General features: G+C 56.9%; 1 protein-coding gene across 1 annotated transcript; it reads right to left on the bottom strand.

Annotated features, from left to right (window-relative positions):
- Positions 1-7,737: 7,737 nt before the first annotated feature.
- Positions 7,738-11,177, bottom strand: OLIG2 (oligodendrocyte transcription factor 2). The gene is made up of 2 exons (XM_003823992.5): positions 10,923-11,177; positions 7,738-10,133 (listed from the first exon to the last, which is right to left on the bottom strand). The coding sequence occupies exons 1-2, from the start codon at positions 11,167-11,169 to the stop codon at positions 9,100-9,102; spliced, it is 1,281 nt and encodes a 426-aa protein (XP_003824040.3). The 5' UTR covers positions 11,170-11,177; the 3' UTR covers positions 7,738-9,099.
- Between the last annotated feature and the right edge of the window lie 2,138 nt (positions 11,178-13,315).

Here is a 13,315-nt window from a genome sequence, read left to right as displayed (position 1 = left end):
CTTTGCAGTGATGAAAATGTTTTGGAATGAGACAGAGGTGGTGGCTGCACGATATTGTCAATGCCCCTGAAACTGTTCACCTTAAAATGGTTAACTTTGTGTGACATGCATTCGACCTTAATTAAAACAAACAAAAAAAATAGTGAATGAGGTAGGAAGAGCTGATGGGTTAAACACAAAAAGGTGGGTGATGACAAGCAAATTGGCTGTGGAGGGTGGTGAAGGGAAAGAGAGGGGCAAAGAAGGCAAGCCCAGGGTGGGGCGGGGGAGTGTGGCCTCCTGGCTGTGCTGGTCTTATGGGCTGCCTGCCCCTGCTGTGGTCGCCTGCCAGCACCCGGCTGCACTAAGTCATTTCCTTCCTGTGCTGACTAAGCCACACTGTCCTCCAGTGTCTTCATTAGCACTGCTGCCTTTTCCTGAACAGCCCAGAGAGGTCAGAGCTGGAACTGATGGGGAGCCCCATGCCCAGCTCCCAGGAGGCGCCACCACTGTTCTTCCCGAGGCTCCCAGCTGCAATTCCAGAACAAGCAGATCCTTAGCTCTCCAGCTCACCCCTTACACTGGGCATCTGAGGGGCACAGATGGAGGGAACAGCAGGCCTGGGCCTGAGAGGGTGGACTCTCCTCAATGGGTGGATGGGGGGATGGGACCGTGAGGCTGGGGCTTGGGCTTCACAGGCAACTTTTCCTTCAATCAGTTCCTTTCTGATCCTGGCTCCCTCCTTTAAAAGGACTCAGGTCTGGGCCAAGTGCGGTGCCTCACACCTGTAATCCCAGCACTTTGGGAGGCCAAGGTGAATGGGTCACCTGAGGTCAGGAGTTTGAGACCAGCCTGGCCAACATGGTGAAACCCTGTCTCTACTAAAAATACAAAAATTAGCTGGGCATGGTGGCGTGCACCTGTAATCCCAGTTACTTGGGAAGCTGAGGCATGAAGATGGCTTGAACCCAGGGCAGGGTTGCAGTGAACTGAGATCGTGCCACTGCACACTCCAGCCTGGGTGACAGAGCGAGACTCCATCTAAAAAAAAAAAGACCCAGGTCTGTTTTCCATGTAGAGCATGGGCCCTCCTTGTCCACAATGCAATGCAAAGGATATTCCCAGAGAACTAACCGTGCATCATGCTCAGTACCAGGCACCCCAGGGCATGCAAAGGTGAGAACAGAGGCCTTGCCTTGCGTTGGGGGGGTTTGGGAAGTGGAACCTGTACAGAGCTCAGGGACAGTGCTGAGTTGTTCCTTGGGGCCCCGAGGCATACAGACCCCTTGTGATGCTGCAGGACAGGTCATGTCACCCAGAGTAACAGAGACCATACCTTGTAGGACCTCCCAGAAGATTCAGTGGGATGACACTCATGCAGTCAGGCACCTTCTTCTGCTTAATTGGATATGTGTGGTGTGCCAGGTTCTCCCTCTCAGGCCAGATGGCCTGTGAAGATGGTACTAGCATCACCCCTACTTTACAGATAAGGAAGCCAAGGCTAAGAAAGCTCATGTCTCTTGTCCAAGGTCACTCAGCTGGCAGAGCTTGGCCAAGGCAGCATACCACCCCACACCCAACCGCCTCTTCATGGTCTCCATGGTGACTGCCCCACTATGACCTACAGATTCCTGGCTGCTTGGGTGGGGGGAGACTCAACTGTGGGAGTCCACACCCAGCAGCAGCTGCACTCTGGGCAGGTCCTTGGGCCCAGGGCATCCATTCACTGCTGGGACCATGCAGAGGGCGACTCCTGGGATGTTTCATTTAATCCTCACAGCAGCACAGTTGTCAGGTGCTACTATTAATTACTCTATTTACATAAGAAGAGAGGATCAGGAAGGTCTCATAACCTGGATCACTGTAGTATAGGGCTTTGGTCTGAATCCAGCTGCCTTGGATAGAATCAAAGTGCTCACCATCCTTTAGGCCTCAGTATCCCCCATCAATGAAGGATTCAGGACTTTTACACTTCCACCTTGTTCCCCACACTCTCCAAACCTCCTGACTTGCACTGTGCCACTCGTTCATTCGTTCATTCATTTTTTTGTGAGTCCTTATATCTAGCAGGTACCCTGAAGGTACAAGGATGTCCAAACCACAGTTTCCACCCTAGGGAAGCCCCACAACCAAGGACAACTCCTTTCTAGAACTGTCTAAACTCTGCTTCAGCAGAGGCCAGTGAATTCTCTTAGTGCACACAGGACACACGGAGGAGGGCTCTTCTCACCCATCACAGCCTCCCTGCCGGCAGGGGCTCCCAGGACCTCTGCTCTGAGGTGGACCAGGACACCCAGAGGGCTTGGGTATTGGGGCAGAGCCTGATCGGCCCACGGAGCTTCCAAGATCACCCATTATGGCTCTATTCTACAGTTGAAACATGTTCAGAGTTTCAAAGAGGCCACTCCAGCCCTGTTCTGAAAAACAAGCTTCTACTGCCAAATCTGAGGATGAAGGAGAGAGAATTGCTCGTGGTCCTGTTTGGACTGCATTGCACCTGTGGCCCTTGCTCTGGGCTCCAGAACTTTTGCCTAGAAAGCAGAGGTGTCTGAGAGCGGGGCTGGTCTGGGAGGGAGGCAGAGGAAAAGGTGAGGCCAGGCATACAAAGCTTAAAAGATCCCCAGCTCTCAGGTCAGCCAGGATAGGGGTGGTAAACCAGGATGCTTGCGGTCCAAGGACACTGGGTCACAGGGCCTCCAGGACTCAGCAGGGCTCAGTAGGGCTCAGGAGGGCCGGAGGGAGGGGGTCCAGAGAGGCCGCTGCTTTGCAGTTCTAGGCCCTTGCGTGTGCAAGCACCGGTGTGCGTGGATCTGTGAGCGCGAACTCGGGTGCGTGAGTCCCCTGTGCGAGAGCCTGTGCACGTGGACTCAGGTGTTTGGAGCTGGTGTGCAAAAGCCCGTAGCGGGTCTGTGATTTTGGGCTCGGGTGCATGGACCTGGGTGCTCCTTGGGAGGCTGTTTGGGCCCCGTGCGCATGTAGGCGGTTCTGGAGAGCTCTGCGTGTCTCCTTCTTGGGGGACCTCCAACCGTTCCCACAACCAGTGGACGGATTGTGGCCGCACCGACGCTGCAATGTCGCCAAAGGAAAACTGCGCGCGTCCAAGCCAGCTGCTTCAATTCTGGCGGATGCGGGCCGTGCCGGGGTCTCCAGCCGGTGGGGTGGGCCTGCGCGTCTCCCGTTAGCCTGTGCGGGGTCGGGGGAAGCGAGGGCCGGAGAGGACATCAGCGCGCAGTTCAGAGCGGGTTCCTTGAGCAGTCTTCCCCCAGAGCTGCAACGTGGCTGCCCGAGGACCCCAAATAAAGACGCGGCCTCCTCACCCAGAGCCCTGCCAGATCGTCCTGGTGGACCGCGCCCGCTTTCAGGGTTTGCAAACTGAAGGCCCGCTCGCGTGTCTGCAGGGCCCTCGGTGTGCTGTAAAGGAGGGTCTGAAGTCCCCCTGGCAGGAGAGCGCGCACTCGCAGCAGCCGCGGGACTGGCGCAGGTATCATCCTGGTTCCTGCAGGCCTTTCAGTTGGCGACCCTTTTCCTAGTGACTGCCCGAGGTGTGGAAGGCACAACGGGGCAGGGGATGTGGCCCGGGATTCCGGCTGCGGCCCCAGGCCGGCAGGAGCGGCAGCTGTCTTGGCACTAACGACGGTCCCTCGCGGGGCGTGCGGGCCGCCCTAATGAGGCTCCGCCGCGGCTCACCTGCTCCGGCCCTTCCTCCGCCCGCGCCGCGCGCCCACCCGCGCCCGCTAATTGCTAAAGCCTGTGAGCCCCGCCCGCCGCCCAGATGGGGGAGTCGGGGACAGATGGGGTCCAGGCATGGGGGGAAGCACTAGGAGCGCCACCTAAGGGGGCCGGGGTGGGGGACAGGGGGTGGCAGCAGAGGATTCCCGGGGCGGCAGCTGAGCCAGAGTCTGGGGACTGCTGGGGTGCGGGCCAGGTGGCCTCTTGGGGTGGGCCCTGGATTACAACAACCTTGCCACTTTCATTTACTGGCTGTGTCCCCTGAGCAAGTCACTTACCCTTTCTGTGACTCAGTTTCCTTACTTGTAAGACAGGACAATAATAGCACCCTCCTCAAATGGTTGTAGTGAGAATGGAATGAATTGAGGCTCTTAAAGCTCTCTGTGCCCTGCCTTACCCCGGCTAAACCTCAGTCAACGCTATCCGCCTCCTCTCCTAGCCTCCTCCACCTATTAATATCCTGAGTTCCCTGGAGATTCAGCCCCGCCCTGACTCCCTCCTCCCAGCTTTGCCTCTTCAGTTCCTCGCTGCAGTCCTCCACCTCCAACCTCTTCCACAGACAAAGAGCCAGTAGTAATCACTGGGGCCCTAGAGGAGAGATACGGAGTAAGGATGTAGCTGTGGGTGATCCCCATCTCTGCCCTGCCTAGAATGGCCTCCTCACTTACAGGGAGTTGGGGCTTAGCCCTGGGATATAGCCCATGAGCTGCTGGCTGCCTCCAAACCAGGGAGTGGCCATGCTCACCCAATGCTGTCCCACGTCCCTCTCCCTAGTCAGGATGGGACTGAATACAGCAACCACTGCTGTGAATAGCCTGGCTTTATCCTGGCTTCCCTTACAGTTTTGCGGAGACTAAATAAATGGTCACTCTTGGTATGGGGCCCTTGTCAAAGGCCCTATAACCCCTGCTGGTACTATGGGGGTGCTTGTGTGGAGAAGGGGGATACTAGGCACAAAATCTGTAATGAAAGAGTGACTTAAAATGACATGGCAGGTGAAGGGGGACTCCTTTGCCACCTCCTGATGAACTTTTAGGAAGCATCAAGGTGAATACTCAATAGAAGTCTAGACAGATTGCTAGGTAGATTGGGCCCCAATGGGAGACAGACATTTTCCACCACTGGGGTAGTTTTATCCATAAGAGCATCTAGGGGGCTTTAAAATTCAATGTCCTGGCCCAGGGGCTCCTCACTGATCCCAGTCTGGGAATGAGAAGGGCAGGTCCCTGGTGGATGGCTGTCAGAACCCCAAATCACCACGGGTGTCTTTAGTACCCATGTCTTCCTGCAGTCACATTAGAACTCCTGGCCTCACTGGGAGTGTGACACCTCTGTGGGTTCACTTCACTCGTCTGCTCACTGCCTGTCCCCAAGGTGCAGAATTCCAACTCCATGGGCATTAGGGGTTAGTCCTTCAACACTGAGTCCAGGAGAGTGTCATTTCTCTTTGGCTTCTGCCCATATGAGAGAGTGAGGAGCCCAGGGACAATGCCCTGGGGTGCTGAGGCCAGAGGAGGAGGCTTGGGTTCTGCCCACTGGCCCCTCAACCTCTGGTCAGCTGAGCTCCCAAGTTCTTTTTTTTTTCCTCTTTTTTTAAGTCAGAGTCTCACTCTTGTTGCTCAGGCTGGAGTGCAAAGTGCAATGGCACGATCTCGGCTTATTGCAACCTCCACCTCCTGGGTACAAGCACTTCTGCCTCAGCCTCCCGAGTAGCTGGGATCACAGGCATGTGCCACCACATCTGGCTAATTTTGTACGTTTAATAGAGATGGAGTTTCTGCATTTTGATCAGGCTGGTCTCTAACTCCCAACCTCAGGTGGTCTGCCCACCTCGGCCTCCCACAGTGCTGGGATTACAGGCTTGAGCCACTGCGCCCCGGCCAGCTCCCAGGTTCTTAAGGAGGGTTGGGGAGTCTCAAAGACCTGGGGCGTGGTGAGTTTCTAAACTCGGAGGCTGACAGCTGGGGTGCTGCAGAGCCACACAGTGGGGCTGGGGAGGAGGCTGAGCTGCAGTCCAGCCTGTTGAGAATCTCCCAATGAATGCTCCCCAGAGGGGACTGCAGTGTGGCAGGGAAGACTGCAGCAGATCCCGGAAACAGTTACCTCTTTCCCTTCCCTACTTGGTGAGGAGCCCACTGCCAATGAAGAGCCCATCAAAGTCAAAGTGGTTGCACACAGTCTTATCCTGTCCTACATCAAAGCCCAGCCACTGGCTGAGTCCTCTACCTTGGCCCCCACCAGTCCAGGGCCACCCTTGGCGAGTAGCCACCTGTTCTAGGGGATGTGCACTGTGTGCCAGTGTCTTCCTCCTCCACGTCCAGAGCTGCTCCAGTCTCACCCACCGTGGTCAAGGCCCCCAGCTGGGTGCACAGTTTAGGCGGCTGGCATGGAGGAGGGCCCAAAGCCTGGCTGGACACAGCCCCTCCTTCTTCAGAGGCCCTGGTCTTGCCTGGCCTGGCTGGTGGCTGGTTGCTACTGAAAGCTTGGGTGCAGGGGTGGAGGGTAAGACTTGATTTATTGCCTTTCAACAACCGTCCTTCTATACAGACACCAAGCACGCTCAGAGCCTGCACCAGTACACCTGCCTGGCAGTGGGTGTGGAAGAGCCAAAATTGCAATCAAGACCCCTACCCCCACCGGCCAGGTTCTCAGCGCCCACTGGTCTACGTTCCAGCATCCTGGAGTCCCTCTGAGTGTGTCTGTGGCTGCAGCTGGACCCAGTTTTGAATTCTTTTCAAGTTTCATTTCAAACGGGATTTCAGAATAAAAACGACTACACCCTGCCCTTCCTTCTTCTTGGATTCACATGGCGCTGTTGGGGTGGTGGGGGCAGGAGGCTTTCCACCCGTCTTCAGCCCCCAGCTGCTCAGCCTCTCCAAATCCCTCCCAGCCTTTGCAAAAAACCAGGCCCATCGGTGAAAAACTAGGCCTCCAGCACCCAATCCCTGGGCCACTGCTGTCCTGGCCAGCAGTCCGACTTTCCCTGCTGGAGGAGCAGGAAGTGCCTGTCCCTTGCTAGGGGACGGAGCAGTCTTTAAGTCTAAGCAAAGGGTGCCTGCCTGTGTGAGCCAGGCTCAGCTATGCGACTCAAGAAATGGGGTTCTGACTGGGGAAATCTTCTGCACCCCCAGTTCCAGGGTGGCCAGTGGCCACCAAAAATATTGTCAGAGAGAGGACCCTGGACCAGGGGATGTTCTTACTGTGCCCGTACCCGCTGTCTTTTCAGGGGCTCATTCTCGGGCCAGCCCTGGGGCACGGAGACTACAACAGGATCTGCCCTGGTCCTTGACCAGGAAGGCCAAAGTATTTTTATTTCCACCCAGAATCTCTCTTCACAGCCACATCCTAAATTTGCATCGCGAGTTTGGATTGTGAGAACCCAATGGCCAAGAGGAGACAGAGGTGACCCCAGGAAAGAGCATAGAGGCCAAAGCGCTGCCAGTGCTCCTCCAGAGAGACCTGATCCTTTGCAGTTCAAGGCGGGGGTGGCCGCTGGGGGAGGGTAGTGGAGATGGCTGAAAAGGAATGGAAGGGTTAGTAGATTCTGCACCAAGCACTCCCCAAGCGCTTTGCTGGGAACGCCACGGCTCCGCAGAATCCAGGTCCGCAGCTGAAGCCAAGGAAACCCGTAGGGGGAAGGTGGCGGCGGGAGACCGCCTCTGAGCAGAAAGGAAATAAAAATCTAAAAATCGAGCAGTAGAGGACTCCTGAGAGCCCAGACCCCCAGCCAAAGGCGCAGCCCTCACCCTGCAAGTCCCAAAGTCCGATGCTCCGGGAAGGAAATGTCTGCTTATAAAGGAGCTCAATACTCAACTGAAGAGAAAGGCAGTTCCGGGTTAGGCGTCAGAAAATAAAAATCAGGACAAGCAAGTTGTGAAAAAGACCCGGAGGATTTGCTCGGAACATGTTTGAAAGATAATGCATGTGTGTCTCTAGTGCCAAACTGGGGGAACGATCCCCAAATCCGGCCCCAAGGTATCGCGTCCTGAACCCCTTTTCGGGGTGGCACACGGATGGAAATCCCCCGACTTTACTTTAAATTTTATTTAAAATCTCAACACTCAGTCATTTATTTCGTTTTTGCAACCAAACAAGTAATAAATATTATTTAGCACTTTGTTTTTACAAAAATAAAACAGATGATACACTCTCTGCGAGGGGCGGTGCGATCAGAGGAAGGGTGTTACAAGGCAGACGCTACAAAGCCCAGTTTGCAACGCAGGCAGCGCCGAGGCGGCTTGCACGGAACGCAGGAAGCACGTGGAGGAGTTTACCATTTGTGTTAAACGTGGCAAAAATAAACCAAAATAGAGGAAAGCCGGCTTAGACTCCGGTGGGGCTGGCAGTCACGTGAGCAAACAGCTTAGCATTGCGCACTTACCTCATCATTGATAAATTTACACATCCAAAAAAGAAAATTTTAAAAAGCCAACAGAACCCCCAAATAACCCAAACTGTTTCCACAGCAACTGCCTTTTAATTCTGTTACGTTCTCAGGTACCAAAATAACCAAATCACTTTGTGCTTAGAGAAGGAAAGATGAGTCGGTGGGGTAGTTTCTATTTTAAAATAATAACTACAATGCACCCGCCCCTGAAATCGGCAGTTTTGGGTTATTCCAATCCACAAGTGGTTCTACTCTGAATGGCTATAAACTTGCTTATACTGAAGAAGGAACATCCACAGATTTATTAGAAAACCATATTCTCCCAAATCAACGAGAGACAGGGAGGAACGGCCTCAGTTCTAAGAGGGTATGGATTGACCCAGATATTGAGATTGGATATGACCATCATCGCTTCTGATACCGAACGCCGGCTTCCAACTAACTTGTGGCCCCTGGCCTTCGGCCAGGGACGACCCTGGAGGGCGCGGTCGGGCTGTTGCTTCTGCAGTGCGGCTACCCGGAGTCTTCCACCCGCCAAGAAAGGAGGAAGAGGAGCAAGTCCCCAATGTGTCCCCCTCCCATATCACCCCCTCCCCCCCCCCCGAAGTGCTCCCCAAGCCGAGTCTGCAAGTCAGGCCACGCTCTCAGGGAAAGAAGTTTTTAGAATCTTTTCCCGGAGGTGGGGGTCGGGGGTCGGATGAGTTCTAGTGAGGAATGCACACAGCCGTACCTTTTCATAAAACGATGTCTACTGGACCAGCGCAGGTTAAAGCCAGACAGCGCTCGATCAGGTCCCGGAGCGAACATCCCCTCACTCCCCACTGCTCTGTGGGCGCCCCCATTGCTTGGGTTCGCAGATGCTGGAATCCCCACCATGCCCCACCCCCAGTCCATGGTCCTGCGCCCCTCCTCGCGACAGAGCTCCCGAGCCCAGCGCAGGCCAGTCCTCGCTTCCCCGCGGCCCCGGGCTCCCCTGTCGCCAGAACGCGCCGGCGCTAGTCGGCTCACTTGGCGTCGGAGGTGAGGCGCGGCAGGCTGCCGGCGCCCATGGCCGACACGTGGTGGTGCGGCGGCGGCACCTGGCACATGCTGCAGGGGCAGGGCATGCCGCCCCAGTGCTGGAAGCCCCCGCTCGCCCCACTGCCGCCGCCCCCGCCCCCCAGCGGGGCGGCTGCGGCAGCAGACGGAGACTTGAGTAGGCCGTGCGGTGGACGGATGGAGCCGACCGACGGCAGCCCGGATCCGGGCAGAGAGGCGCTGGACACAGCCGCGGCTGCAGCGGCGGCAGCAGCCGCTGCGGCGGCAGGCGGCAGGATGGGGTGGTGCACCGCGGGGTGATGTGCGGCGTGCGCTGCTGCTGCCGGGTGCGCGGTGGCGGCGGGCAGGGGCGCAGAGTGCGCCAGGCCGCCGCAGGCCGACGGGTGGAAGCCAGCGTGGTGGCCCCCGTAGATCTCGCTCACCAGTCGCTTCATCTCCTCCAGGGAGTTGGTGAGCATGAGGATGTAGTTGCGCGCCAGCAGCAGCGTGGCGATCTTGGAAAGCTTGCGCACCGAAGGGCCGTGTGCGTACGGCATGACCTCGCGCAGGCCATCCATGGCGATGTTGAGGTCGTGCATGCGCTTGCGCTCGCGGCTGTTGATCTTGAGACGCAGCTGCTGCAGCTCCGGCTCTGTCATTTGCTTCTTGTCCTTCTTGGTGGACGACGCAGCCGCCGACGACGTAGACGACGAGGTGCTGGACGAGGATGACTTGAAGCCACTGCCTCCTAGCTTGTCCCCAGGATGCGCGCCCGCAGAGCCCATAGCGCCGCGCAGCTCGGCGCTCAGCTCCGGCGGGCAGTCGCTCGGGGTGGACGAGGACACGGTGCCCCCAGTGAAGGCGCTGCCGCTGCTGCCCTTACTCCGGGCCGGCAGAAAAAGGTCATCGGGCTCTGGCGACGACGGGCGGCTGGACACCAGGCTGGCGTCCGAGTCCATGGCCCCGGGGGAAGATAGTCGTCGCAGCTTTCGCAGGGTCCTCCTTCCCTCGGACCCGAAAACTTCCAGGAGAGGAGGAGAAAAGAGAGAATGAGTGAGAGAGAGAGAGAGAGAGAGCGAGAGAGAGAGAGAGTGAGTCAGTGAGAGACAGAAAAGCTGCTCCCGCCTGCACCGCAGTACCACAGCGCGGGGTCCCGGCACAGGTGGCCCGTGGCTCCTCGTCCCCCTCACTACTATCTCTGGCCCTCCTTTTAGCTGCACGCGGGTACCTATAATTAAGCTCTCTCTATCTCCCCTCTGCTCTCATGCAACAGGTTATTTCAGGGAGCGTTGGTGACCCTCGGGGTGCGGGTGGCATTCTAGAGGCTTCGGGCTTTCAGTTAGGAGTGGGAAAACTGAGCCCCCCGGGCTGGAATAAACGAGTGGGAAGTGAGGACCTTTCTTTGGGGAGAATGGAGATCTAAATAGAGAACTAATGATTTGGTTCCTCAAACGGATCCACCTTATCTCCATCGACACCACGCAGCAAACACACGCACACGCACACGCACATGCACCCAGAGCCGGCGCGGGGCCCAGAGTCCATGTGCTGCATCTGGAGACCACGGGGAGCTCACCAGCTGACTGGGGCTTGGGCAGAAAGAGCTGTTGTCGCTCCGACTTCTCGCTTTTGGTGAGGGAGATGCAGCGGTGAGTGTGGGGAGGACAGAAGAGCAAAGTCGCTCTGGAGAAATGGCCCGCAGAGTAGGGATCCAGACCCCCTGTATCGGAGCATTCTGGGTCACAGCCGAGTTGAGGAGAGTCTGTCCCTGGGATCTAGGCTGGGGCTACTGTGGGGCGGGGACACTTACTGTGGATGCGATTTGAGGAGCTCGCTCCGAAAAGCCTCAGCGGAGAACCTGGCACCGGGCGCTGGTGTCGCGTCGGTCTATAATAAGCATCCGCACCTTTAGGGGCTCGGCCGGTTTTTATAGCCCGGTGGCAGCGGCGACGGCGGCAGCGGTGGCCGGGGCGGGGGCGGGGAACAATGTGCGTGTCCTGGAGGGGCTGCCTCGCCAATGAGCTGGGCCCGCCGGGGGGCTGGGAAGCTGATGTCATCCGGGCTAATTCCGCTCAATGAAACTCGCCAGGCCGGGCACACGCCTCCTCCCTGCGCACAACCAATGGGCGCCCGTGGCCGGGAGATTCTTGGGGAGGGACTGGAGGAGGGACCCGAGGAGGCGAGGGGGAGGAGAAGGGCGGGCTCAAGAGGGATGGAGAGAGGGCTGAGCGCGCTTGGGACCGAGGGAGAAAGGGAACGTGGTCAAATTTCTGTAAAAATTACGGCCACCACAGAGTCAGGTTGGGGGATGGGATGGTTTGGAGACTCGGCAGAGTCTAACAAACTAACCTGATGCCCCACGCAGCCGCACCTTTTGGGATGCGCGTGGAAAACCCTGGCGACCCAGGATCCGGGGCTGGGGTCTCCTCCCTAGCTCTTCCTCTGTCTGGTTTCCCGCCGCCTGTTCCCATCTCACTGGTTTCATCAACACGTGGGCATTTGGCGCCCCAAATGTAAACGATGCCCAGGCACAAAGTCCCCACTATCTTGATGCTCTCCTCGCGCGTCTAGGAGGTGGCTGTGGCTGCAGCTCCGACGGCAGCCGGTAGCGCCCCCAGCTGGGGGCAGGGCCTTGAGGGGTAGAGGGCGGGCAAGGAGGGAGGGGACGGACTCCAGAAGAGTGTTTTGAAAGAATTCACAACTCTCCTTTAGGTTGAGGATGGTGTGGGTACAGGGACGAGTTATTTCCGCACGGTAACCGCGCTAGCACAAGGGCAGGGTCGTGCCTGTAGTTAAACACCCCTCCATTTATTAGCAGGGGAGCCGGATGATAGTAAGTATTTTCAGTGTCGTCTTTGTGATCACCACACGCCTTGGGGCAGGGGCAACGCTGGCATCTGTAGTCCAAGCAGGGCTCCGCTGTAAAAGGTTAGCAAAGAGCCTTCCGTCCCAGTCGCCTGCTTTCTGGAACTGCAAAGGGAAGTTTCAGGCCTGGGCAAGGCTTCTCCACGCTGTGGGCCAGACAGCGAGATGGAACCACTCGCGACCGCGTTGGGACATGTTCTACCGATTGCAGGCTGACTCTGAAACCTGAAAACTCTTGACGATGAGGAATTAAGCCCGAACTGGAGAAGCACCTCACAGAGGTAGCTGAGGTACGGATGCATTCACCCATTTTACAGATGGGAAAAGCCAGAGACCGTCTGCAGCAAGCCTACAGAAAAAATTGCTAAGCCTTTACAGAGCAGCCCTGCTTGGACTACAGATGCTGGCGTTGGCGGTTCCTTATAGTACAGGCAGCCACCTGTCTCCCCCAGTCCCTAATCTGTTCCCCGAGCTGAATTTCTCACACCCATACATTTCGAATTCAGAAATTTGTTTCTGCAGATCTCGGATAGCTAGCACTTGACACTGTGAGCGCACGCACGAGCACACACGCACACAGTCTCCTAGGGAGTGTGAGGAACGTCGGGTTACTTCCGTTGTTGGGGAACTTTTACTGTGCAAGTACGGTTTTAAAAACAAGCAAACAAATTAGCATAGTAAATAATTGGTCTTCAAGTAGCAAAGTTACAAAATAAACAAATACAAAGAGAAACCCATGTTATTGCCCCTAGTTCTGAGATATGTCTCCCTCTGCGGTCTACGCTAGAAGCCCAGCCGGCTCTCGCCTTCGCCCCAGTCTCGTGCCTTCTGGAGCATTATTTTTCAATCCGCGTGTTTCCCAGCTGGCTCTGCAGCCATCCGTTAAATATGTATTTAAAACATGAAGAACTGAAGCGTGGTATTATGTCGTCCAACGGTTAGAAGGATGACCCATAACCGTTCAATTAGTAGAATCTGTCACTCGGACGACGCAGGGAGCGGGGCGGGGGGGCGGGGGGGATCAGAAAGGGCTCGGGCATTTGTAGATGCCTCCTTCGGGCCTACCCCGCCAACAGCAGCGAGGCCATGTGTGGTGCGCGCTGTGGGGCCACCTGTCGGGGCGCGGAGTTGTGCGCCTGCCAGTGTAGCTAATAAACACCAGCAGGCGCAACGTGCGCGCGCCTTGGTTGCAGCCGCTGAGGTTAGTCCAGCCGCCGGCACGTGTCCCGGAACCCGGTTTCTTTTTTGTTGCTGCCCACTGGTGTCTGTCCTGCGACCGACTTGCGGCGGTGAGAGCAAGCGGTCTGAGGTTCTTTGCGCGCTCGGTCCAGTGGCTGG

Source organism: Pan paniscus, chromosome 22, assembly GCF_029289425.2.
Source record: "Pan paniscus chromosome 22, NHGRI_mPanPan1-v2.0_pri, whole genome shotgun sequence".
NCBI classification, from domain to species: domain Eukaryota; kingdom Metazoa; phylum Chordata; class Mammalia; order Primates; family Hominidae; genus Pan; species Pan paniscus.
Note: the sequence above shows the minus strand (reverse complement) of the source record. Positions and strands in the feature narration are given on the sequence as shown.

What these genes read in the sequence shown, in the direction of transcription:
- OLIG2 (XM_003823992.5), bottom strand. Translation starts at nt 11,169, where the DNA reads ATGACATCAGCTTCCCAGCCCCCCGGCGGGCCCAGCTCATTGGCGAGG. An exon ending in CTCCTCAAATCGCATCCACA is followed by an intron (nt 10,134 to 10,922) that starts GTAAGTGTCCCC and finishes CTCTCCTGGAAG; the next exon opens with TTTTCGGGTCCGAGGGAAGG.